The sequence below is a fragment of the Canis aureus genome, chromosome 27, assembly GCF_053574225.1.
Source record: "Canis aureus isolate CA01 chromosome 27, VMU_Caureus_v.1.0, whole genome shotgun sequence".
NCBI lineage: Eukaryota > Metazoa > Chordata > Mammalia > Carnivora > Canidae > Canis > Canis aureus.
This window is the reverse complement of record NC_135637.1, coordinates 35038755-35065917: the sequence shown is the minus strand read 5'-3', so window position 1 is coordinate 35065917 and position 27163 is coordinate 35038755. Positions and strand designations below refer to the sequence as shown.

The following is a 27163-nucleotide window of genomic DNA, read 5'->3' as shown; positions in this document are numbered from 1 at the left end:
TGGTCATTCTTTATAGTTTGAGGTTTCCTAGATGTATTTTCCCACAAGTAGTTTATTTTTTAAAGACTTTATTTATTTATTCATGAGAGAGAGAGGCAGAGATACAGGCAGAGGGAGAAACAGGGTCCATGCAGGGAGCCCGATATGGGACTCGATCCTGGGACTCCAGGATCATGCCCTGGGCCGAAAGCAGGCGCCAAACCACTGAGCCACCCAGGGATCCCACCCACAAGTATTTTAAAGCTGTTGTTTAGGTCTCTTTACATATTGAGTATAGTAATTTAAAAGTTGTTTGTAATAATCTCATTTTCTCAACCTCTTTGAGTCTGTATCTGCTTCTTGGTCTTCCTGGTTCTTTCTTGTGGTGCCTTGTTTCTCTGAGTGTCTGGCTGGCTGGCTGGCTATTTATCTATTTTTACCATGAACTGCTAACCTTCCTTGGATTTTATTTGTAGGATGAAGGTCTGCAAGAACAACCGCAGAATAGATACCCTAGATAGAACATGAAAGTGCACATGCATCAATATCACTAAATTACTCTCTTCATATCCCTCTGCCACATTACCCAAGTTTTTGCCCTGTGGATAGGTACAACATTAATATACAAAAATATGTAAATTTACAAATATATATATGCAAGTCACTGAACAGTGGTGAGAAAACTAGAACCCTTCTTTTTTTTAAATATTTTATTTATTTATTTATTCATGAGAGACACAGAGAAAGAGAGAGAGGCAGAGACACAGGCAGAGGAAGAAGCAGGCTCCATGCAGAGAGCCCGATGTGGGACTCGATCCGGGGACTCCAGGATCACACCCGGGGCTGAAGGCAGGCGGTCAACCGCTGAGCCACCCAGGGACCCCCTCCAATCCTTAAATCAAGAATTTTCAGTTCCTTTATAAGTATAGACACACAGCGAGGTCTAAACTTATTAAAAATCCTATTATTTTGCATAACCACAATTTTTTGAAATTCTTTCTTCTAGGATGTAAATTTTTAGTTTTGACCCCCAAAATGCCCCCTCCCTTATAAGGGGATGATGATTTAGGGAGCAATACTATTAATAGTAAAGAATTTATATGTTTGGTCTAAAGGGTACTTAGAGTCACAGGCATAATTGCCAAAATGGAGAGATTTGAGTGTTATTACCCATAGCAAAAGCTGGCTGCAGTGTTAGATGGTGAGGCCAGACAGATGTTGAAAACGGCAGTCTGCAAAGGTCTTGCCTAATACTGAAAAAGAGATTTAATTTGAAAGAGAGCAGTCTTTATTCTTTAACATATTCTTGGATGACTAGATTATGAAGCTATTTTGCAAATAATTGCACAATCACCGTATTATTCACGGTAGAGTATTAATTTCTTAAAATTACCAGTGAGCAACGTGAAGCATACAGGGTATCGATTACAGTGTGGGAATGCATACACAGAATGCCAAAGGCTTTCCCTTCCCTGACAAACCTCCTTTATGCAGCTGAGCCATCTGCATGCAAAACACGTCTTCAAATGGTGCCTCAGAAAACAACTAACCTCTGGGCAAAGCAGGTGTGGGCTCTAGTTCCGGATCTGCTACTACTATTGTGCTACCACAGACAGCCCAGGTGACCCTCAGTGGCCTTTGGTTGTTCATCTAATGCTAGATGTGATTTTGTCAGGCTCTTTGCCCTGAAATTCCCATACAGCACATTCTATGGAGATTGCATGAGGCAGGAAAGATGCTCCCTACAGAAGTGAGGGCTGAGCCTCGAGCAGACACACTCATCTGCACCCATACTTCCCAGACTCCTTTCACAGTGTTTTAGGCACATCTGTACGTAGAGAAAAAAAAAAAAAAAAAGAGTATTCCTGAATTCAACTGTCCAGAGTTTGAGGTAGAACTTTCCCCACTGCCCGCCACCCTACACACAGGAGGCTCTAGGCAAGGGCAGTCCAGGAACTTGGTTTACCTCTTCTGAAAACCCCATACCTCGGAACTTGCTGAGGGCAGCCAGCGCCTGGTCCCTGTCCTCACACACCCGCTCTGAGCACTGGCTCACTGGGACCAGAGACTCCATCCACCTTCAGGAGCACACCAGTTCTGGGCAGCTGCGGGGAGCAGCCCCTGCCTGTTCCATGCACACCTGCCCCAGGCACTGGCCTGAGGGTTGGCCCAGAACCCCTCCACCTTCTCCTGCACATTTGCGGGGGGTACCAGCTGGGAGTTGGCCCGGAACCCCTCCATCTTCTCCTGCACAACTGCCCAGGGCACCAGCTGGGGGCTGGCCTGAGACCCCTGCACCTTCTCCCACACACCTGCGCAGGGCACCAGCTGAGAATTGGCCCAAGACCTCTGCACCTTCCCGTGCACACCTGCCTGGGTCACCAGCTGGGGGTTGGTCCGGGACCCCTGCACCTTCCCGTGCACACCTGCCCGGGACACCAGCTGGGGATTGGCCCGGGACCCTGCCACTTTCTCGTGCACAACTGCCTAGGGAACCAGCTGGGAGTTGGTCCGGAACCCCTCCACCTTCTTGTGCACAACTGCCCAGGACACCAGCTGCGGGCTGGCCCCGGACCTCTGCACCTTCCCCGCACACCTGCCTGGGACACCACCAGCTGGGAGTTGGCCCGGGCCCCCTGCACCTTCCCGCGCACACCTGCCCGGGACCCTTGCACCTTCCCGCGCACACCTGCCCGGGACGCCAGCTGGGAGTTGGCCCGGGACCCTTGCACCTTCTCGCGCACACCTGCCCGGGACCCTGCACCTTCCCGCGCACACCTGCCCGGGACACCAGCTGGGGGTTGGCCCGGGCCCCCTGCACCTTCCCGCGCACACCTGCCTTCCCAGCGCAGACGGGTTCCTGCCCCGGAGAGCTGGAAGTGCTGCTACGCGAGGGACTACTTTTCGCGGACCCTCTGGAGGCGGGCGGAGGGATCCCGCGTAGGGTCCATGCGGAGGCAGGCGCGTGCGGGACGCGGGATGGGGCACTGCGCCTGCGCGGCCGCCGCCGCCGCCGCCGCCGCCCGTCTGCCCGCGTGAGGGGAGCCGCCGCCGCCGCCGCCTCGGTTTGTGTCTCCGCCGCCGTCTCGGCCCCGCGCCCGCCATGGCGCAGATCCTCCCCATCCGCTTCCAGGAGCACTTCCAGGTGAGGCCCGGGCTCCGGCGCCGAGGCTGGGCGGGCTTCAGGGGGCGGGTCGCGCGCTCCGTCCTGTCAGCCGCGCCCCCCGCCGCCCCGCCGCCCCGCCTACCGGGGGACCGGGCTGGAGACGCCGCCCGGCCGGCCGCCCAGACCCCGGCCCAGGCCCTGGACCCCGGCTCCCGCGGACGCAGACGCGGCCGGGCCAGGGCGGGGGCGGGCGGCCGGCGCGAGCGGCTCGCCGGGGGTGCTGGCCGCCGAGACCCGTTGTCCGGCGGCGACGGTAGAGCCCTGCGGGCGCTGGGACCCCGACCCCGGAGCCGGAGGGCGTGCTGGGAGCGCGGGGTGGGTGCGCCCCCAGACCGGCGAGCGGGGCACCCGGACTGCAGCGCGAGCTCTGCTACTCTAGAGCCCGTGCCTGAGCCTGATGCTCTCTCTCCGCCCCTCCATCCTTCCATCTGACTCTGCGTCTGTTGGCTCCCTGTCACTGGGGCGGCTTCGTGGGGGGAGGGTCGTCAAGCCGTGTGATCAGGGAGGAAGAGGCACCCTTCAATATGCAGTGACACCCCAAAAGTTTAGCTGTTTAGTGAGGTCGCAGTTTGTTATATCTCCTACTGTCCCAGTAGAGTTGTGTCTCAGGGAAATACAGATTGGGCTGCCTGTGTGTGACCGAGGATCGTGGACTGGCACGGTGCGCAGTGCTCTACTCCATGACAAGCCTGTGTCACCTGAGCGGTGATGTGATTCCCTTTTTACAGGTGAGGAGGCAGGGCTACATGAATACTTGCCATTGGCGCTGTGCTTTATGTAAAATCATCGCAATCCTGGGCTCCTGGGTGGCTCAGTCTGTTAAGCGTCTGACTCTTGATCTCAGCCCAGGTCTGGATCTCACCCTTGTGAGTTGGAGTTCCCTGTTGCTGGGCATAGAGCCGACTTAAAAAAAAAATCATCACAATCCCATAAGATCCCTGTTTTCTAGTTGAGGAAACCAAGGCACAAAGATGTTAAATAAGTTGTCAAGGGGATCCCTGGGTGGCTCAGCGGCTTGGCGCCTGCCTTTAGCCCAGGGCGCCATCCTGGAGACCCGGGATCGAGTCCCGCGTGGGCCGGCGTGGAGCCTGCCTCTCCCTCTGCCTGTGTCTCTGCCTCCCTCTCTCTGTGTCTATCATGAATAAATAAATTAAAAATTTAAATAACTTGTCTAGTCATTTGGCAAATAAGAGCAGGATTCAGACTCAGGTCTTTTTTTTTTAAGGTTTTATTTATTTATTCATGAAAGGCACACAGAGAGGCAGAGACACAGGCAGAAGGAGAAGCAGGCTCCATGCAGGGAGCCCGATGTGGGAACTGATCCCGGTACCCCAGGATCATGGGTGGAAGGCAGGCGCTAAACCGCTGAGCCACACATGCATCCCTAGACTCAGGTCTTTGTGGCTAAATTGTGGTATTGCAAGGAATGTGGTGGATCGGAAGGTCTTTTTTTTTCTTTCTTTCTTTCTTTTTTCACAGCATAGAGCACTTCTTACTCTGTATCCAAATGGGAAAGGCCCTGGGAGTATAGTGACTGGCTAGATCCACCTATTATACAGATTGGAAACTTGATCCCTGAGTATTCCTCCATTGTCACTTGGTTAGTGATAACAGCAGCTGTAGTTGTGTGGAGGTAGAAGGTATCCTGAACGCCCATCTCTTGACAGTAATGTGAAATAGCAAAATACTACTGCTGCTGTTAATTAGAACAATGTAATAATATGTGCCATTTATTGAGCCATTTCTGCTGCTAGTCACTATATTGTGTATTTTATAAACCTCATTTAACTTAGTGTTTATCTAACTGGGGCACAGAGAGGGTAAGTAATAAAGGTAAAATTACACAGCTAGAAAGTGACAGCTTGGGTTCTAATCCTGATCTCTGACTCCAAAGCCTGTGCTTTAGCCACTAAATATGTTTTCTTCAGAAGGCAAGGAAGCAGTAACGCATTTTAAATTCCTATTGAAGTTCATAATGCCTTGAAGAGATATATTCTATTATCTGGAAACTACTTGTGCCTTGTTAGCATACAGGCTATGTAAATATGGTTTGTGGTCTCCAGCATTAACCAGCTGTTGAGGTTACTCTGCACTCCTTGTTTTTCTAGTTTGTACACTCTCCCTTAGCTGCACACATTTCAAAATTTCCGCTTGTTCCTTAAATCTCTGATCCCACTACTCCCCCTTGCTGGTAGCAGATGGTTGGAGAAACAGAAGCCATAAATGGGATATTCCTCACCTTCATGCCTGCAGTCTTGAAAACTTGTCTGTAGTTGCCCTTTTCTGCTTTCCTGTTATCTTAGAAGTGGGTTTTTCCCATTTTTTCCTTTGTGTTCTGGATCCTACATCCTTCCCCCTTTTAACAGGGCCTTACTCAGTAGCATCTTCTCTTTCCTTTGATTTCATCCATTCCCTTGTGGTGGCTTCTTCCATGTTTGTGTTTAACCATGCTCATATCTCTTCTGTCTTTACAGCAAACAAACTTCTCCCTCTCACCTGTCCCCTTGAAGCTCTTACTTCACAGCTAGACATGAAAGAATCACCTTATGACTCCATCCCTTCCCTTATATTCCTCAATAATCTGCAGTCTGGTTTTTGCATCCACTCTTCCCCTGCATCTGTTGTTGCCAAGGTCACAAGTTGAAATGTAGACTTTTTTTGTAAAGGACCAGGTATATAGGTTAGGCCTTTGAGGGCCACATTGTGTCTCTTGTCACATATTTCCCATCCTCCCCTTTAAAAAAATCTTGTAAAAAGTGCAAAATCCACTTTTAGTTGGGCTATACAAAAAGTTTGTAGTTTGCTAAGCCCTGCTCAAAAAAAAAAAAAAAAGAAAAGAAAAGAACAGAACTCAAATCCCAGCATTACAAACATCTACAGTTGACAATGTGCTTTACTGCCGCCTTATGACCCTTTTTCTGTTGCTTTTGCTAGTACCACAGTCTCCCAGGGTTTCTCCTATCTCTCTGCCCACAACCCAGTTTTCTTTGTGAGCTTCTCTTAGGCATAAGCCTGGGGTCTGTCTTGAGTCCCTTTATCTCTCTTTTTTTTTTAAGATTTTATTTATTCATTCATGAGAGACACAGAGAGAGAGAGAGGCAGAGACACAGGCAGAGGGAGAAGCAGGCTCTGTGCAGGGAGCCCACGCGGAACTTGATCCCAGGACTCCAGGATCAGGCCCTGCGCCGAAGGCGATGCTAAACCGTCGAGCCACTTGGGCTGCCCTACCCTTTATCTCTTCATTCTGTATGCTCTACTGGGTGATTTATATGTATATCCATATGCTCAGTGTTCATAGGCAGGCTACATACTTTTGCTGATCCTCAGAGATACATGAAGGAGAGACAATAAAAGGCTCTGGTTAAGAGCACAGACTGAAGACCAATGGAAGGGTTTGTTTAAATCTGGACTCAGGCACATACAAGTGCATTTGGGCAATTTTTGTAACCTTTTTGTAAGTACATTTCTACATCTATAATATAAAGGTAAAAGGTACAGTTTTTACCTCATAGAGCTGTTGTGAGGTTTTGAGTTAATAAATGTGGTAAATGAAAAAAAATAAATGTGGTAAATGTAAGGTGTGGGACATAATTTTACAAAAAGTTTGTAAAATTTTTATTATGTCTGGTACATAATAAAACACTCTATTCTTGTTATTTGTTACTACCATGATGACAGCTGTCTGTTGGAGAAGGGCATTGGATCCATAGGTTCTTCAAACACATCACGTTCCAAATAGGGTTCCTCTTTTTCTTGAAATGTGTATCTTCTCCAGTTTCCAGCCAGGAACCTAGGAGACAGCCATGACTTCTCCCTAACTTGTTGATTCTTCCTCCTGTGTATTTTGGGCATTATTCTGCCACTTTGAGCATGACTGACATGACCCTGGACTATGCCAGCATTCCTCACCTAGATGGCTGCACTAACTTTGTCTCTGGTCCTCTACCTCCAGTCTAGCACACAGGCAAAGAGATCTTCTCAAAGGCTAAACATCTGCTTAAAGTTCGTCAGTGAATGCTTCCCTCTTGCTTCCAGGATGAAAATGCCAGACTCTCCAATGCCCTGTAAAGCTGTGCCTAATCCAGCACCTGCTCAGGTTTTTGCTGCTCCCCATCTTGTCCTTCAGGACCTTTTCTTACCTCTGGGCTTTTGCAGGTTATTGCCTCTTTCCAGAACATTCCTCCCTTCACTCTTATTACCCAGCCAAGTACTACTTAGCCTTCTGGTATCTATCTGCTTAAATGACAGGAAGGTGTCCGTGACATGTCAGAATTAGGAGTCCTTCCTGAGTGCCCCCATAGCTTTAGGGCTTCCCTCATGATGGCCCTAACCATATGGTATATAGGTCCCTACTGTACTGTAAGCTCAGGATCTCCTCCTATCTGCAGTTGTATTCCCACTGCCTGGTATATAACAGGCTTGAGATCTTTGAAGGAATGGAACCCAATCTCATATTAAAATGTATAATCAATAACTAATTATAATGTAGATTGTCTAATGATACAGTTTGTAGGCTTTTCCAGGCCCTCCATATAGCTCACCTGTGACCAATTTATTCTTAAGTCTATTTTATTAAGAATACTCCTGCTACAGGCAGCCCGGGTGGCTCAGCCGTTCAGTGCCGCCTTCAGCCCAGGGTGTGTGATCCTGGAGGCCCAGGGTCAAGTCCCATGTCGGGCTCCCTGCATGGAGCCTGCTTCTGTCTCTGCCTGTGTGTGTGTGTGTGTGTGTGTGTGTGTGTGTCATGAATAAATTAATTAATTATTTTTTTAAATTAATTAAAAAAAAAAAAGAATACTCCTGCTAGGGGTGCCTGGGTGGTTCAGTTGGTTAAGCATCTGCCTTCAGCTCAGGTTGTGATCTCAGGATCCTGGCATCAAGCCCTGCATCGGGCTTCCTGCTTTGGGGGGGGTCTGCTTTTCCCTCTCCCTCTGCTCCTACCCCCCAACCCTGGTTGTTGCTCTTTCTAAATAAATAAATAGATAAATAAATAAAATCTTAAAAAATATACTCCTGCTTATATCACTGACATTTTTTTTTCTGCCCCTTCCCTGTGTCTACCATATTATCACTTTACATTTTATGAATCTTATTATTTTTTTCTGTTTTTAATTTTGGTTTCTTTCATATGAAAATTCTTGGGCCAGATTTTCCCTAGAGGAAAAACAATAGTTTTATAATGGTCAGTTGGAAAATAGAAATCAGTGTATAGCAGGGCACCTAGATGGCTCAGTCAATTGGGTCTCCAACTCTTGATTTCAGCTGGGGGTCGTGATCTCAGGGTCATGGGATCAAGCCCCACGAGAGGCTTCATGCAAAGTAGGTGGGAGAATCTGCTTGGGATTCTCCCTCTCCTCCTCCCCCCGCCCCCTCGTGCATTCACCCCCTCTCTCTGTCTCTCTAAGATAAATCTTTAAAAAAGAAAAAAACGGGTGCCTGGGTGGCTCAGTGGTTGAGCGTCTGCCTTTGGCTCAGGGCATGATCCTGGAGTCCCAGGATCGAGTCCCACATTGGGCTCCCCACATAGAGCCTGCTTCTCCTTCTGTGTCTCTGCTTCTCTCTCTGTGTCTCTCATGAATAAATAAATAAAATCTTTTTTTAAAAAAAAAAAGAAAAAAATTAGTGTATAGGAACTTTTATTCTACAAAGAACCTTTCAGAAATGTACCAAGAGCAGAAGCTGCACTTCTAGATCTAATGCATTGTAATAAAGCATCCTTCAACTTCAGCTTGGGATGTTACAATTTATATGAATTTATTTATCCTGTCACCCTGGTTTTGAGAGGAGTACTTATCCTGCAGAAATATTTTTCTTATATGTACTATTTTAACTTTTTTATATTCCAATATCTAAGTTTGAAAGTTGTTGCTCTTTATGCTAGAATGGAAAAAAGCAAAAGAGCTAAGAAACAATGACACCTTAATTCAGAAGAGGAATAGTTATTTGAAAGAGTTTTGAAGTGTGACACAGCTCAATACACAAAGAACATATAAATGCATTCCCTTAGAGTTTTGGTTATGTAGCATATCTTTGAGGTGATGTTCTTACAGAGTCTGCCAAGGTGATCTATGTAAATTATAGGAGCAAGGTGGTCACTAGTCTTAATCAGTGCTTCCTAGCCCAGGCTGAGAAACACATAAGTGCGCACCTTAAACATTAAATCAGGATCTCTGAGAGGTAAGGACTTTGGCCTTTCTTTCCAGGTGAGTCTCACATGCGACTGTATTGAATCAATCTTCTAGTCATTCATAATTAAAGAAAGAGGTTGATATTTGAAGCCTTTTGCACATGAGTAGGGAAGGCAGCACTTTGAGGAGTAGATTGAGCGTGAATTGAAAACAGTTCATGTGTATCTGTGGCTGCTGGTGAAGAAGCGGGGAGTCACTCTGAAAGGGATGCTGTACTCACAGCCTAGTATGTGTTTAGTTTAAGTTGCCATTATGTAGCCATCTTATTTTGTGAAATGGTTTTTGATATACTAAGACAAACAGCGGTAGGCTGCTTGTGTCCTGAAATTGTTGTGCACCCATGTAAAATGTTTTTATGGTCTTGTATAAGCTGTTAAATTTTGCTTCTTGGTGGACTGATGATTCTTGTATTGGAAGGAGATACTGGGTCAGTCATTACCTTCTGACTTTCTTATTTACAAAGTGAAGAAAGTAACCAGAGAATGTGGAAGGGTCAGCCTTTGTGAGTGTGTCCACAACAGTGGCATGTTAAGTGAGCAAATATTAAATGTATTTGGACAGGTCCTCTTTGGAAGAATAAATTATTACTATTGAGCATATTTTAAATGTTCAAAATCCCCAAACTACATAAGTACTTTTTGAATTTATTGGGTTAAAAGAGTTACCATGTACTAGGAAGATCTTAGTCAAGGTCCCTCTCCACAAGGTTCTTGAGCAAAGTCCATAGCTGGGGCAAAGTCTGCCTGGAACAAGCTTTAAAGTAATACGTATACATGGGAAGAATAGCCCTAAATAGAAAGTATAAATGAAAAGTAAACCTTTCTGTTCAAACACTGGGTCTTTTCCCAAAAGAAACTACTATTAAAAATCATTATATCTTTCAAAAAATAATTTAAAGAATCCTGCTATAAAATTCCCCACCTTGGGGTGCGTGGGTGGCTCAGTCAATTGAGCTGCTGCCTTTGGCTCAGGTCATGATCCTGGCTGGGGTCCTGGGATCAAGCCCCTCATTGGGCTCCTTGCTTAGTGGGGAGCATGCTTCTCCTCTCCTGCCTGCCACTCCCCTGCTTGTGCTCTGTCAGTCAAATAAATAAATAAAATCTTTTTTTAAAATTCCCCTCCTTTTGCTTTTGTAAGTTAACAGAGTTTGAAGCTCTTTCAAGATTACCTAGAGATAAAAATAAATAAATAATAAAAATAAAAAAATAAAAAAAATAAAAGATTACCTAGAGATTGGGACGCTTGGGTGGCTCAGTTTGGCTTAGGTCGTGATCCTGGAGTCTAGCGATCAAGTCCCATGTCAGGCTCCCTGCAGGGAGCCTGCTTCTTCCTCTGCCTATGTCTCTGCCTCTCTCTGTGTCTCTCATGAATAAATAACTAAAATCTTAAAAAAAAAAAAAAAGATTACACACAGATTGCAGCATGTATTTGACAGTATTGCTTACTAATATCCTTCTGTAGTTGTTGACACCTGTCACCCCATCCTGTATTTCTTTGCTTTCCCTTCCTGCTTCAATAAATCTATTGCTTTCAGTCTATTCTGTATTTTCTTTTGTTTCTCTTGCTTGGGACCTGCTGGCGGTCTCCATGCCAGGGAAAGATTACCCTCTCTTGGCTGGCTGAAGAAGGATGCCGCAGAGCTGCCCTAGCAAAGTTCAATGACAAAATTAGAATCCAGGCAGATCTTGACAGGCTAGGATCCAACTAGTTGACATTTAACAGGTATAAATATAGGGTCTTGTGCGTTGGTTTTAAAATACAGAAAACCTACATTGGTGTAATTTGAGAGAGGTTCTATAAAGCACTCTACAAATGTTGTTTTTAAACTACTCTGAGCTAACCTAGTCCTAGAATTTTAGGTTACTCCTAGGAAGGACCTCAGTATCATTATTCTTCCTAGGTCCTCAATTACAAAGCTCCCTCTTTAAGGTAGGAAAAAGCTTGCTGATAAGTTTGAGATATAAAAGATTTCTAAGTTACTTCAAATTATTTTCTTGACTGCCTAAAACTTGTTAACTTCTTTACTAATTAATTATTGAACGACCATGTGCTGGGCATAGGGATAAGGCAGTAGTAAGTGAGCCTGCAGAGACTTATACAAAGGAAAAAGGACTAGGTTTTTCAAAGAGAGGCATAAAAACCTGGATGTTCAGTGTAACTGGAACGTTCTGGCTCTTTGATACTGGCAGTTTGTGTTTTCACTAACAGCCCTATGTAAACACAGCTGCAACCTTCCCTCCCAGTCAGACTACTGTCCCTAAGCCCTTTAAATATAGAAGCAACAGGACTGTTGGATGAGTAATTTCTTTTTATGTTTTCCCCAGTGTCAGATTTGAATTTGGATTCATTTAATTGCGGGTCTTGAGAACAGAAAAGGATTATTAGATAGTATCTTGTGTACTTTTGCTTAACTCATATATATTGGCTGTTTAAATGTGTATCTGTGTTACCTTTCAGAATAATTATTATAGGAATCAGGAGTCCTTAGTTATAGCTACTAATGAGAAAACATAGTATTTGACATTTTATTTATTTACATATTTATGATTTGTTTATTTAGAGAGAGAAATAGAGAGAGGGTGTGCAGGGGTGGGAGGGAGAATCTAAAGCCCCCTCCCGCCCCCCAGTAGAGCATGTAGCCTGCCTCGGGGCTTGATTGCACGACCCGAGATCATGACGCAAGCCAAAATCAGGAGTTGGAAGCTCAACTGACTGAGCACCCAGGCACGCCGGTATTTGATATTTTAGATGTAAAAGTTCTTTTTGTGGAATTGTCCTGTGTTTGACATCCCTGGCCCCAGTAAATGCTAGCTAATTAGTGTTCTCTAGTCATTGTACAATTCGAATTGCCCATTTCCAGAGATTACAGGATACTAGCCCCCCTTGAGAACCACTGTCTTCCTTTCTTCTAGTTCTAATAGTCTTTTATTTTTGGATACACTGTTCTCAGCTATTAAAACAGTGTCTTGATTTGTGAAGTGATTTTACTTTTTCAGAATGCCATGAATATGTGTATATGCTCTTGTGTGAGGAACTGGACTCAGTCACTAATACTTAAGAACCTACTGTGCTCAAGAGGTTGAGTACAAATATTTCTTGATATTTGGAGTTGAAATCAGAATGTAGCCATATAATCCCAAGCTAAGAATAAAATGAAAATTTAGAAAATCTAGGTCCACTTAAATATATGGCTCTGAAATGTAAAGATTTGACAGTGTTAGGTTTTGGGTGCTTGAGTGTTAGGGTGCTCGCGAAATGTTACTATATGTTAATATAGTATAACGCTTACAATAATTCATAATGAGAAAGGAAGACTGTGTAGGTCTCCTGGGAACTTTCTTTCACCCTTTTGCTTCTCCCCCTCCCTCTGCCCCCAAGGGAACTTTTCAGTGCCCTCCTATCAGCATCTTCATATAGTTCAACCAAATAGTGATCGTTAGTCTCCGCAGCCTGTGGGCTCTGGATATTGTGACTAACTATATCTTATGTATCTTACTGCTTTCAGAGTCTAATTAGTGGCTAGCAGGTACTGTGTATTCAGTACTTATTTATGGAACGAATGTATGAAAATTACTTTCTATGAGAAAGTCTCAGCTTTCATTCACTACACTACATTTACAATTGCATTAAGCTGCTGTTTCAGATGTGTGAAAATAAAATGTGAATTTCAACTCAATTTTGTGGTCCAGAGCACAAGCTTTATTCACAACTATCTCCATCATTAATAAGCATGGTGGCTTTGGGAAGATAATCTGAAAACCCTGTGTTGTGTAAATTGTGCATGGCATACTTGTCTCCTGAGTTAGCAGAAAGATAAGATGAGGTGACCTGTTGTCCTGTAGTCTGTTCCACTCAGCAGCTGGAATGTTCAATATATGCTAGACTCTGTACCACAAGAAACAAATAAGATACAATCCCTGCTTTTGAGGAGTTCATAGAAAAAAAAATGATAGAGTAAAGAATTACACTAGCAGTTTGAACAGCCTTGTTTGTGCTTCTTCCAAAGGCTGGTAGTTATTTTTAACAAATGGTCCCTAATCTTTGTTGCTAGCATACTCTTTTATACAAGTTCACACAGAGTAACAGGTACTAAAGGGTTAAGTCAGTAGCAGTAGGGTTTGGGTTGAGCAGAACAATGTTTAGAAACAAAGATACCTTGTAGATAGGTTGGAGCAGGGGAGTTTTATAGAAATAAGCACCATTCTTTATAAGGGTGATAGAAATTTCTTGAGTGTGTGTTTTCCCAGAGTATTTCATTGAAGCTTATCTCATCCAGAGGTTTTTTGTTTTTTTGTTTTTTTATGATAGTCAGAGAGAGAGAGAGAGAGAGAGAGAGGCAGAGACACAGGCAGAGGGAGAAGCAGGCTCCATGCACCGGGAGCCCGATGTGGGATTCGATCCCGGGTCTCCAGGATCGCGCCCTAGGCCAAAGGCAGGTGCCAAACCGCTGCGCCACCCAGGGATCCCTCATCCATAGGTTTTTATTTAAAATAGGCACTATGTAAAGTGACCTTTGGAGAAAGGCACCTGATTTAAGTTTTACACAAGTTCAAGCAGTCTGCCTCCAAAGATGTACCAAATGTGTTGACTTTTTGTTAACCTTGGACTTGCCAAAAAATATTTAAACCGACTGAGAGGGGATCCCTGGGTGGCTCAGCAGTTTAGCGCCTGCCTTTGGCCCAGGGAGTGATCCTGGAGACCCGGGATCAAGTCCCGCGTCAGGCTTCCTGCATGGAGCCTGCTTCTCCCTCTGCCTGTGTCTCTGCCTCTTTCTCTCTCTATGTCTATCATGAATAAATACATTTAAAAGAAATTTAAAAATGAAAGTAAACTGAGAAATTAAATCAGATTTTATGATATGTGGGGTTGCTTTAAGGAAAAACTCTTGGCTGGTTCTTTGTTATTGCTTGCTTTCAGAGAAATCAGTTTTTGTCTTTTCTTCCTTTCTCCTCTCTTCCTCCACCTTCACCTCTCCAAACTATGGGCTCTCCTCAACTATGGGCTTATCTGTGAGGTATTCTTTGTGGGCTCCTCCACCCCCCCAACACTCAACCAGATGTTTTCCCATCTGTATCACTCGTGGCATCCTTCTCTCTTCTTGGTATTATCCTTATTCTTGTATGTTCTCATCAGCCTGCAGGATCAAAAGTTCCTTGAGAGTTGATTCACAGCCTACTGTTGATGCATTGCCTGTGCCTTTAAAGGTATAGAAACACAAGTCAGTGTTTGCCTCAAATAGTCAATGTTAAGTTTTTTCTAAACTCTTGTTTAACTTTTCTTCCTCCTTCTGTTAGGCTTTGGGAAATGATAGGCTAGATTTAATCTATTTCAGAGAGGAAAGACTTGCTTTTAATCAAATGTTTCTTTTCTATTTAGCTCCAGAACCTGGGAATTAATCCAGCCAACATTGGATTTAGCACACTGACCATGGAATCTGATAAGTTTATATGTGTCCGAGAGAAGGTTGGCGAACAGGCGCAAGTAGTGATTATTGACATGAGTGAGCCAATGGTGCCAATCAGACGGCCCATCTCTGCTGAGAGTGCCATCATGAATCCAGCCTCTAAGGTGATAGCTCTGAAAGGTAAGCCTGATGGGATTTTCAGAAAAGAATTTTACTTCACTTTACCTGCTTTGTTACCTTAAATATCAGACAACTGTCAGCAAATTCACAGGGAAGTGTCATCGGTAATGTTAAATTAAACTCCAAAAGTTTTAGCCAAAGCTCTGTTTTACATACCTTATTTAACCAGAGGCCCCTGAGCACCCCAGCTTTTTGAGACATCATGCACACTACCAAATACAGGAGAGAGTGCCCAGGCCTCATCCTCATGACTGACACATCTGGAAAAGCTAACACCACACTGCATATGTTCCCCAGGAGGGCCATGTGGTACCCTGGACCTCATGATGGGCTGCTTTACGGTGGTGCTCCAGGCATCCCGGAATATGAGCCAAGGTACTACTTCTCCTGTGAAGCACATCAATGACAGTATAGCTGTTGATTAATAGAATTTTACCTCACTGAAATCAGGGAATATTGGGTGCTTGAAACATCCTAGTTACTTTGAGAGTATAAAATCTTTTCATATTATCATGATTTGGGAAATTGAAAGGATTATGTATATACTGGACTTGTTAGTATTTTATGCAAAGTGTATTGCCACCTACCTTGAAAAGTGAGAGTTTTTTCTGGAGCTAAAATTAGTGAATGCCAAATATTAGCTTTGCCTGTGCTTCTTTTTTGTTACAGAAATAGGGTCTACTTTGTCCTTTCAGTAGGTAAATAGACATCTGAAACTTATGACCATGTAGTGTAAGCAGTGTAAACTAATTTTAATTGAAGAAATTGCTAACCTTTATGGATTCTTCATGACCTTTTGGCTTTTCTGCATTTTCTATTTTTCATTACTTTTGAGAGCCCTTATCTATCATGTCGTTTGCTGTTTGATGTTCTCTGCAGGTCTCACAGATGACCAGCATTTTAGTCTTCCTGGTCCTCTAATACAGTTCTCTTTACCATTGTGCACTATGGATCTCCTGGAAGAGGTTGTTGGAGTGTGGTAAGGGAATGGAGAGAACTCGTATTTACATGCTGTCAGTCCCCTTCAACCAAAGGCCACTGGCAACACACCTGAAGTTGAATAAGTTGGGTTTATTACTTGTTTCAGCGAGGACAAAACACCATGGGGAGCTGGGATGTATCATACTACTATCTGAGGGTGTTAGAACCTTTTGCCTTTTGTAGGATTTGGGGTTTGGTTGAGGGATTTGGGGGATGGTCTAAGGAAATAGGAGTTTGTTGTAGATTGCTGCTAGAAAATGGGAGTAATTTTATTAGGTTATCTTAATCTTATCTATAGAGAAGGACAGACTAGAGCGAGGATAAAACTGGCATTGGTTAAAGAAGTAGCAGGCACTCATTTCAGCTACGAGAGGGGCTGTTTCATATTTTGTGGGTTGCACATTTACCTTGTTTTTGTCTGTACTTAGATAAAATTCTGAAGCGACCTTGCTTTGTCTCACTTTATCATGGTCTTGGACTTGTCTAAGATGGTTTATGTCTGCTAGGAGAGCAACATGGCCTGGCTGTGAAGACCAGGCCAGCTTTCTAATGGCGGGGGCTGTTCTTTTTTTTTTTTTTTTTCTTTCCATTCTTAGTGTTCATATGAATTGCTTCAGCTATAGTAATTGAGTGTTGTTTTCTTTTACATGAGTAAGTGTGAGCTGTGGAACCAAAGTGATATAATTTCAAGTATCCTATTTTTACGGCAGTCTTGTGACCATTAGAATGATCTTGGACTCTTATAGTACAAATTGTGGGCAAGTATCACAGTGTGATTCAAAGACCCCTCTTGTAGTACAAATCGTGGGCAAGTATCACAGTGTGATTCAAAGACCCTAGACCAAAATGAGGAAAACTGTCTTTAAGAATTAAAAAAAAAAATGGTATTTGAACAGTGGCTGTATTACAGAGATAATTTAATTATACTTTTATTGCGTCGTATGACTTAGCTGTTCCATAGGTCCCAGTGTGAAAGCATGAAAGTGAAGTGAAGGGGCCTGGTCTTGAATCTCACAGATACCCCATTTTGACTGGTGAAGTCTTGTGATTGGAAAGAGGTTTGTGATAAGATGAACCTCTTTTTAAAAAAGGTCTTCCTTCACAGTCTGTCCTTTTATCTGGCTGAGACCTCCTGAGGTTCTCAGCCCATATCACTGCCCATCCTTCTGGAGAAGCCTGGAGCAGATTCACTCACCCCAGTCTCTCTGGAAACTCTGTACTGGTGCTTTTGTGGTGAATATTTTAAAATCAGAGATACAGAATGCCCAGGTGGCTCAGTGGTTGAGCATCTGCCTTTGGCTCAGGTCAGGGTCCCAGGGTTTTGGGGTCAAGTCCCACATCAGGCTCCCTGTGGGGAGCCTGCTTCTCCCTCTACCTTCATCTCTGCCCCTTTCTTTCTCTGTGTCGCTCATAAATAAGTAAATAAAGTCTTAAAAAATGAATAAATAAAACCAGAAATAAATTTTTACCTTTGACTAAAGGAGGAGGAAGTGAGGAGTAGAATTCCTCATTAGTTGCTCATCATCTTAGTGGAACATTAATGCTCCAAGTGAGGGGTCAGTAAACTGTTGGTTTTTGTACATCACCAAGCTAAGAATGGTTTTTATATTTTTAAAGAGTTGTAAAAACAGACAAATATGTGACAAAGATCGTATATGTCCCTATATAGAAAAAGTTGACTGACTACTTGCATTACTGGCCCAAGTATATTTTTTACTTTTATTATGAAACATAGCCTTTTGGGCAGCCCAGGTGGCTCAGTGGTTTAGTGCCTCCTTCAGCCCAGGGCATGATCCTGGAGACCTGGGATCGAGTCCCATGTTGGGCTCCCTGCATGGAGCCTGCTTCTAACCTCTGCCTCTGTCTCTGCCTCTCTCTCTGTGTGTCTCTCATGAATAAATAAAATCTTTAAAAAATAAAGAAACATAGCTTTTTGAGTAGTCATGTGTGTTTCTTTTTGCAAACTCTCCCTTTTTTCTTAATTTTTAGAAGTGGATTGTGTATAGGCTAGGGTAGTGCCAGCTTAGTAGTTAGCTCTTAGCCCAGTTGGGGAGAGGAAAGGTGGTGGGATGGAGCCCCCTTGTGGTAGCACATTCTTCACCCTGGCAACTAGAGTCTAACAGCAGGTTGATTCCCAAAGGAGATTGGTAGGGTTTTTGTTTTGTTTTATTCTCTTTGTGACACTAAATATCTAGTACGTCGTGTAAAACAAGTTCTTCTTAACCAGTCTAAGGACAACCTGACAAGTTTTCGAACTAGTGGAAATTCCCTCTGTGATCCCAGGCTATTGGAAACTAAAAGGTACCCCCATCCTACAGTTGAACTGCTAGTCTAGTCTTTTCTTTCTTAACCACTTTATTCAGGTATAATTTATAGGCCATAAAATTCATTTATTCTAAGTGTACTATTCAGTGATTTTTAGTAAATTTATTGAGTTGCGGAACCACCAACATGCTCTGTTTTAGAACATTTCTACTACTACAGAAAGTTCCTTTATTCCCGTTTGCAGTTGTTCCCCACTCCCACCCTCAGCCCTAGGTAGCTACTGATCTGTTTTCTGACTCTATAGATTTGCCATTTCTGGACATTTCAAATAAAGAAATCATACAACATACAGTCTTTTACATCTGGGTTCCTTCAATTAGCATAGCATGTTTGAGATTCATCCATGTTGTAGCTTGTATCAGTAGTTAGTTCCTTTTTATAGTTGAGTAAGATTCCAGTACTCCATTACTCTATAGATATATCACATTTTGTTTCTCTGTTTATCAGTTTGTGGACATTTGGATTGGTTACAGTTTTTGGCCATTAAGTATATTGCTGCTATGAACACTTGCTGACAAGTCTTTGCGTGGATGTATGTTTCCATTTTTCTTAGATAAATACCTAGGAGTAGAATTGCTGGGTCATATGATAAATTTTTTTAGCTTTTTAAGATACTGCCTGTTTCTTAATGGCTGTACATTTTGTGTTCCTGTCAATAATGTATGGGGATTCTAGTTTTTGCAACATATATGAAAGCTTTATAATATTGCCTTTTTTTTTAATCATAGCAATTCCATTTATATATCTTTTTTGTTTTATTTTATTTGCCACTCATATCTTGTTAGAGAAGTATCTACAATCTTTTGCTTATTTCTTAATTGGCTTATTTGTCTTACTGAATTTTAAGGGTTCTTTATATATCCTGGATATAAATCATTTATCAAATATGTGATCTACATATTTTCTCCCATTTTGTAGCTCATCATTTTATTTTCTTGATGTATCTTTTGAAGAAAAAATTTAATTTTGTTAAAGTCCAGCTTACCAGTTTTTTTCTTTAATGGATCATGATTTTGGAGTCCTACCTGAGAATGCTTAGCCTAGCCCAAGGTCATGATGATGTTTTGCATTTCTTCTAATGTTTTTTTTTAAGTTTTAACTCTTACACTTAAGTTCATAGTCTATTTGGGATTAGTTTTTGTGTGTGGTAAGGGTGTAAGGTTTTTCTTCTTCTTTCTCTTCCTCCTTTTCTTTTTCTTTCTTTTTTTTAAAATATTTTATTTATTCATGAGACACAGAGAGAGGCAGAGACACAGGCAGAGGGAGAAGTAGGCAGAGGGAGAAGCAGGCTCCATGCAGGGAGCCCAACATGGGACTCAATCCCGGGTCTCCAGGATCACGCCCTGGGCTGAAGATGGCAGTAAATCGCTGAGCCACCCGGGCTGCCCCTTCTTCCTCCTTTTTGTCATCATCATCATCATCATCATTTTTTTGGTGGGGTAAGGGCATTCACTTGTCCGAGCACCATTTGTTGAGAATGAATATCCCATTGAATTATCTAGCACCTTTGGTTAAAGTCAATTGACCATAAATAGAAAGATCAACTTCTAGACACTCATTCTGTTTCATTGATCCATATCCTCAACCTTGTGCCAATTACTTGATTACTATGGCTTTATAGTAAGTTTGAAATCAGTGTTGGTACTCCAACTTCATATTTTTCAAAGTATTTTTTAAAAGATTTTTTGTTTGTTTGTTTAGATAGCATGTGCAAGAGTAGGGGGAAGAGGTAGGGGAGAAAGAGGAAGAAGGAGAGACTCTCCAGCAGACTCTGCACTGAGTATGGAGCCCAACGCAGAGCTTGGCTTGATCTCACAACCCCGAGATCATGATCTGAGCTGAAACCAAGAGTTGTACATGTAACCAACTTAGCCACCTATGTGCCCCATGATTGTTTTTATATGTGGCTGGATTTGGTTCACTCCTGTTTTAAGGACTTTTCTGTCTGTTTTTATGATGATTGGTCTGTGTTTTCTTGTGATGTCTTTAACTTTGGAATTAGGTTAGTATTGGCCTTACAGAATGAGGTGGGAAGTGGTCCCTTTTCTGCTTCCTGAAGTTTGTGAGAGACTTGTTACTTGAGTCATCTTTGAGTACTTGATAGAATTCATCAGTGAAAGCCTTTTGAGCTTGGGTTTTCCTTTGTGAGATGATTTTAAACTGAGAGTTCAGCTTCTTTACTTGCTGTAAATTTGTTCAGATTTTTCTTTCTTGTGTCAGTTTTGGTAATTTCTCTTTCTAGGAATTTATATCCAAGTTCTCTATTTAAGTCCTCTACTGGGTTGACATAAAATTGTTCATACTATTCACTCATAGTCCTTTTAATTTCTCCAAGATCACCTCTGATGTCCTCTCTTTTATTCCTAATTTTGGTAATTTGGATCTTACCTTTTTTTTCTTGATCATTTTGTCAATTTTCTTGATTGTTGTGAAGAGTTAACTTTTTATTTTATTGATTTTTCTTTATTATTTTTTGTTTCCTTCCTTGATTTTTACTCTATTCTTAATTTCTGTTTTTTGTTGCTTTGGGTTTAGTTTACTCTTTTTATAGTTTATTAAGTTGGAAACTTTATTGGTTTGAGATCTTCTTTTATGATCTTGATGTTTAAAATGATATTTTTTCTTTAAGTAGTGCCTTAGCTGCAACCCCAAAATTGATATGTTGTACTTGTTATTTTATTCAGTTCAACATATTTTCTAATTTTCTTTGTAATTTCTTCTTTGATGCGTGGGCTATATAGAAGCATGTGGTATGTGGTTGAATTCCAAAATTTGGGAATATCTCACACTTTTTTTCTGTTGCTTTTTAATAATTTTGTTGTAATCAGATAACTTATATGACTTTAAATTTTAAAATTTCTTGATACTTTTTTAATAGCCAAGCATAAGATCTATCCTAGAATATGTTTCAGGTATACTTGGAAAGAATGTATTGTATTTTCTTGTTGGGTAATGTGTTCTAAAGATGTTAGGTTGAATTGGTCAGTAATGTTCAAGTATATTTTTCTGTCTAGTTGTTTTATCATTTAGAGTGGGGTATTGAAATCTCCAAGTTTTTTCAATTTTTAAGAGTTGCAGCTAAATATATATCATGGAGTCTATTATCTTAACCATTTTTAGTGTATTGTTCAGTGGTCTTAAGTACATTTATGTTGTTGTACACCTATCAGGACCATCCACCTTCAGAATGATTTTCCTTTTGTAAAACTGAAATCTTTGAGTCTTGTTTTTGCTGACTTATCCAGAAACATTTTAAAACTAGAAGATAACAATTTAAAACTGATTCTCCTGATAGTTGCTTCAAAAGAACTAATTTCTGACTGTTACTCATACATTATATATTCACACACTTTTACATTCTTCTTTTGAAGAAGGCTCTTCTCAATATTGAGACATCAAAGTGTGGTTAATTACTACTGAGGCAGCTTTTTTCCCTTCTTAATCAGATTGCCTGTAAGTAGTACAACTTAAAGTAACATTAAAACGATTCAGAATTAGGAGTGTAAGAATTTGTCTTTCACATTTTTAATTTATCTTTCTCTAATCTCCATCACATCAAATACTAGCTGGGAAGACACTTCAGATCTTTAATATTGAAATGAAGAGTAAAATGAAGTCTCATACAATGGCAGAAGAGGTGATTTTCTGGAAATGGGTCTCTGTGAACACTGTTGCCCTGGTGACTGAGACCACAGTCTACCACTGGAGCATGGAAGGTGACTCTCAACCCGTGAAGATGTTTGATAGACATGCCAGTCTGTCAGGGTGCCAGATGATCCACTACCGGACTGATGAGTACCAGAAGTGGTTGCTCCTCATTGGCATCTCAGCTCAGGTAAGCTTTTGGCTGCCTTCAGGGACTGGTCTGATGGAATGTAGAGGTATAATACTGAAGTTAGTATTAGGGTTGAGGCAGAAGAAATAGGTCCAGGCCTAAAAGAAATAGAGGTTACAAGAAATTCAAACTTTGGATTGTATAAGAATTGTAGTTTAACTCTGTATTCCATCAGATTACTGATACTCATTCTGTAAACTATTTCTGGCATAGTTTTGAGAAGTTAATTGTTGAGGAATTTTGTAAAGCCACTTGGAACCTATAGGTTTATGGAAAGTAGTTTGGGAGCTCTATTTTAAGGGCTTTAATTGAATGTTACTAATTCATATACTTTTTTTAAAGATTCATTTATGTATTTTAATAAAGGGAGAGAGAGTGAGCAAGTACAAGAGTGGAAGGGCATAGGGAGAAGGAAAGTCTTAAGCAGACTCCTCTTTCAGTACAGAGCCTGATTGACATATGGCTCCATCTCAGAACCCTAAGATCATGACCTGAGCTGAAACCAAGAGTCAGACACTTAACTGACAGTGCAACCCAGGTGCCCTTACTAATTTGTTTATTTTTATGATAGAAGCAGTAACTTTCTGCTGTGCTTTTTTTTTTCATTCCTGGTGGCTAATCTAGTCACCAGATACTTGACTACAGGATTTTTGGTTTTAGATCTTTATTAGCTAATTCTGGCCATTGAATGGTCTTCCATAGCCTAGTGGGAAGAGTATAAATGCAGGATTCTAGCACTTATAAAACTGTCAAACATTTCAAGACAGTGCTGTGGAAGCTGTAAGAAAATACCTTAAGTCAGAGAGGGCCCACAACAGAAAGGGCCTCTTTTTTTGTTTGTTTGTTTTTTAATTTTTATTTATTTATGATAGAGAGAGAGAGAGAGAGAGAAGCAGGCTCCATGCACCGGGAGCCCGATGTGGGATTCGATCCCGGGTCTCTAGGATCGAGCCCTGAGCCAAAGGCAGGCGCCAAACCGCTGCACCACCCAGGGATCCCAGAAAGGGCCTCTTAAGCTGCATTTTGCCAGCTATAAAAGTGCACTTGGGAAGGAAACTGTATGCAAAGGCATGGAAGTGGAAGAGAATGGCTCTTTATGTGAGTCTCAGGTATCACCTTGGCTGATACCTATAGGATGCATAAGAGGCTGAGAGATCAGTGGGGGCAAGACTGAAGTGCATGCTGTTGGCAGTGGGAATTCTGCAGCAGATTTTAAAGTGAAAGTGATATGATTTATTTTCTTTCTCTGTAGCATGATGGCATAGAAATAATGCTATCAGTGATGTCGAGGAGGGACCACCATGAAGACTGGAGGCTGGGAAGCTAGTTGATAGGCAGATACAGGAAGAAACCATATAGCATGTTCTGGAATAAAGACATGTATGAGAAAGGTAAAGAGCGAGCAAAGATGGAAGGAGTACTTCTCTTCACTTTAGAAGTCTCTTCCAATCTGCAGCTCCCAGGAGAAGTAAGCCATGTGTGATTTAGATGGAAGCACTGGCATTGGAGATGAACAGTAGAGGCAAGGTTTGAGACACAGAGAGAGAGAGAGAGAATTTTGTTTAGTAATCTCTATGCTCAATGTGGGGCTCAAACTCACAACCCTAAGATCAAGAGTCACATGCTCTAATGACTGAGTCAGCCAGGTGCCCCGATGCAAGGCTTTAGATTTTAGAGGAGAAATGGCTAGAAATTGGTGATGCATGGGACTCCTCTCAGGGAGAGGAGAGTTGGATGATGGCCCAGCATTTGTCTTAGAATGAGATATAGATAAGGGAGAACTGAAGTATATCTGCTCTAACCCTTCATCTTTGTATTACACTGACAAGTTTGCATCCTCAGGTGATGTGGGAGTTCTTTTGTGTAATATAAGGGACTTGCTTAGTCACAGAGCCTTTTATAGATAGGTCCATGACTTCCATTCAGCCTCACTTACTTATTGTCAGGGCTGAGGGTTAAGCTGGAATGACAGTGTATTTATAGGAATATATATCTAGAATAATGGGCAATCCCATTGCCCCTACACATGATATTATGATTCATCCATAACAGCTTGTTTGGGTCTGATTGCCCAGGCTTCCATAAAAGGAATAATTTTACACCTAGGACATTTTCTGTGATGTATCATCTATTAGGTTGAATGATTTCCTCTTGGAAGGAAACTAACCCTAGATTAGATGCTATTTATGAAGTTTTTCTCATGTGAAAACTCTACCTTTGGCTTTCCCCTGAAAGGATTTGGATGTTGCTGGCCCTAATGGTGGACAGAGGTTGCAGACGGTTCAGGTGTTGCTAATATAAATGAAGACAGGAGTGTTTGTGATGTTAGGGCTGAGGAGAGCCTGGAGATGCTGGGATGAATTGCGAGAGAGTTACAGACAGGTAAAATCTGTATGACATATGCTGTCATGGTGAATTTTCAAGGTGGTATGGGCATGAAAAGAAAAAATTGATTCACTCTACTTTGTGAAGGCAGGGGAGCCAGAAGATCTCTCTTCCATAGCCCTTCATACTATTCAAGAGTCAGTGGGAAAGCTGTACTTTTTGAGCCTTTATGTTGCTTTTGGAAAGAGGTACGTAGAGTTGCAGGACTCTCAACCAAGGAACAAAGTTACTCACAGGGTAGCCTTTATCACTTTTCCCAAATACTTGCCCAGAATACTTTTTGTTTTTGAGTTTCCTCTTTATTCCATGAAACTCTGTCTTGGTACTGAATCTGGTCTGGAAATATGTTTGTTCCCCCAGGATTGATTATGTCTGAGGGGTTGGAATGAAATTTGAGCTGAGACTTATAAAACTAAGACAACAGTTAATTCATTCTGCACTTTTTAACTGCCTCTAATATTTTCTTAAAAGCCCTTTGCTCCAGTTTGACCTGCATACTTCAAATGTTACTTTGTTCTTCTTAGCTGGAGGTCAGCATATTTTTTCTATAAAGACCCAGATAGTAAATTTTTTTGCTTTGTGGGCCCCCAAAATTTGGTCTCTGTCACAATTACTCAACTGTGAAATTATAGTATGGGCAGCCATAGACAGTACATAAGTGAATGGGCATGGCTTCAAAACAGGTGGGACAAACCATACAGAAATAAAAAAAAATTAGTAGAGAATACTAAGAATATTGTATACCAGCAAACTATATAACTTAGATGAAAGGACTAATTCCCAGAAAAACATAGATTATGAAAATGACTCAAGAAGAAATAGAAAATATGAATAGTCCTATATAACAAGCTAAGATAATTACTAATGAAAAAACTACTCACAAAGAAAAACTGACCCAGATGGTTTCACTGGTTAATTCTATCAAATATTCAAAGAAAAGGTAGTACTAATCCTTCACAAACTTTTCTAAAACATAGAAGAGGAGGGGACACTTCTCAATTCATTCTATGAGGCCATTAGTACCCAGACACCAAAGACATCACAAGAAAACTGCAAACCACTATCTCCTCTGAATATAGATGCAGAAATCTTCAGCAACATACTAGTGAACTGAATCCAGCAACATATAAAAGAATTGTATGTCACAACCAAGTGGGACTTACCTGGTGATATCAGGTGGGTTTAATATCTGAAAACCAATGAAAATAATGTACAGTATTAATAGAATAAAATACAAAAACCACATGGTCATCTCAGCAGACATAGAAAAAGCACAGTATAAAACCCAACACCTTTTATGATAAAAATGCTCAACAAACTAGGAATAGAAAGGAACTTCCTTAACCTGATAAAAACACACAGCTAGCATCTTACTTAATAGCGAAAGACTGAAAGTTTACCCCTAAGATCAGACAAGGCAGAGATGTCCACTTTTGCCACTGCTGTTCAACAATGGACTAGAGATTCTAGTCAGAACAATCAGAAAAAGAAATAAAAGGCATCCTGATTTGAAAGGAAGAATTAAAAACATCTGTTTGCAGATGACATGATTTTACATATTGAAAATCTTAAGGCATCCAATAAAATTCTAGAACTAACAAGTACAAGGTTATAAAATGCAAGATAATATACACTTTCAATGAATAATTAAAAATGATATTCCATTCATAATAGCATCAAAATGAATAAAATAGGAATAAATTTAATAAAAGAAGTATATAATTTATATAACTATATATGTGTTTATATGTATGTTATATACTTGTGTCTCTCTCTCTCTATATATATATGTTATATACTTTTATCCTTAAAACTACAAAACACTGTTGAAAATAACTAAAGATCTAAATAAATGGGAAAACATTTCATGTTCATGTATCATAATAGTTAATATTTTTAAGATGTTAATACACTGGGATCCCTGGGTGGTGCAGCGGTTTAGTGCTTGCCTTTGGCCCAGGGCGCGATCCTGGAGACCCAGGATCGAATCCCACGTCGGGCTCCCGGTGCATGGAGCCTGCTTCTCCCTCTGCCTGTGTCTCTGCCCCCCCCCCCCGTGTGACTATCATAAATAAATAAAAATTTTTAAAAAGATGTTAATACACCCTAATCTGCAAATTCAACATAATCCCTATCAGAATACCAGATAAATTCTTTGTAGAAATTGATAAGCTAACCCTAAAATTCATATGGAATTGCAGAGAACTCATAATAGCCAGAACAGTCTTGATGAAAAGAAAACAAAGTTAGAGTACTCATACTTCCCAATTTCAAAAATTGCTACAAATCTATAGTCATCGAGACAGTATGGTACCAAGATAAGAGTAGACATATAGATCAATAAGGTAAAATTAAGAGTCTAGAAATAATATCCTTACATTTATGATCAGTTTATTTTTTTGATAGGGATGCTAAGACAATTCAACACAGGAAATAATAGTCCATTTAACAAATGGTTTGGGGACACTGGATATCTGTACATACCAAAGCATGAAACTGAACCCCTACCTCTCAACATACTAAAAATTAACTCAAAATGGATCAAACCCAAATGTAAAAGCTGAAGCTATAAAACTCTTAGAAGAAAACATAGCAAATCTTAGTGACCTTGAGTTAAGCAGAACCTTTATAGATACAACATCAAAAGCATAAGCAACAAAAGAAAAACAGGTAAAACAAAATTAAAATCCTTTGTGCTACAAATGATACCATTTGAAAGT

General features: G+C 41.5%; 1 protein-coding gene across 4 annotated transcripts in view; it reads left to right on the top strand.

The window, feature by feature from the left end:
- Positions 1-2968: 2968 nt before the first annotated feature.
- CLTCL1 (clathrin heavy chain like 1) overlaps positions 2969-27163 on the top strand; it is a 93221-nt gene continuing 69026 nt past the window's right edge. For 3 of the 4 annotated variants that reach the window (XM_077874681.1, XM_077874678.1, XM_077874680.1), the window contains exons 1-3: positions 3811-3873; positions 14710-14917; positions 21790-22058. In XM_077874681.1, coding sequence (XP_077730807.1) covers positions 3826-3873; positions 14710-14917; positions 21790-22058 — 525 coding nt within the window. In that variant the 5' untranslated portion in view covers positions 3811-3825. Of the gene's footprint in view, positions 3125-3810; positions 3874-14709; positions 14918-21789; positions 22059-27163 lie in introns of those variants that run through there. The other variant, XM_077874679.1, reaches the window with a different exon arrangement.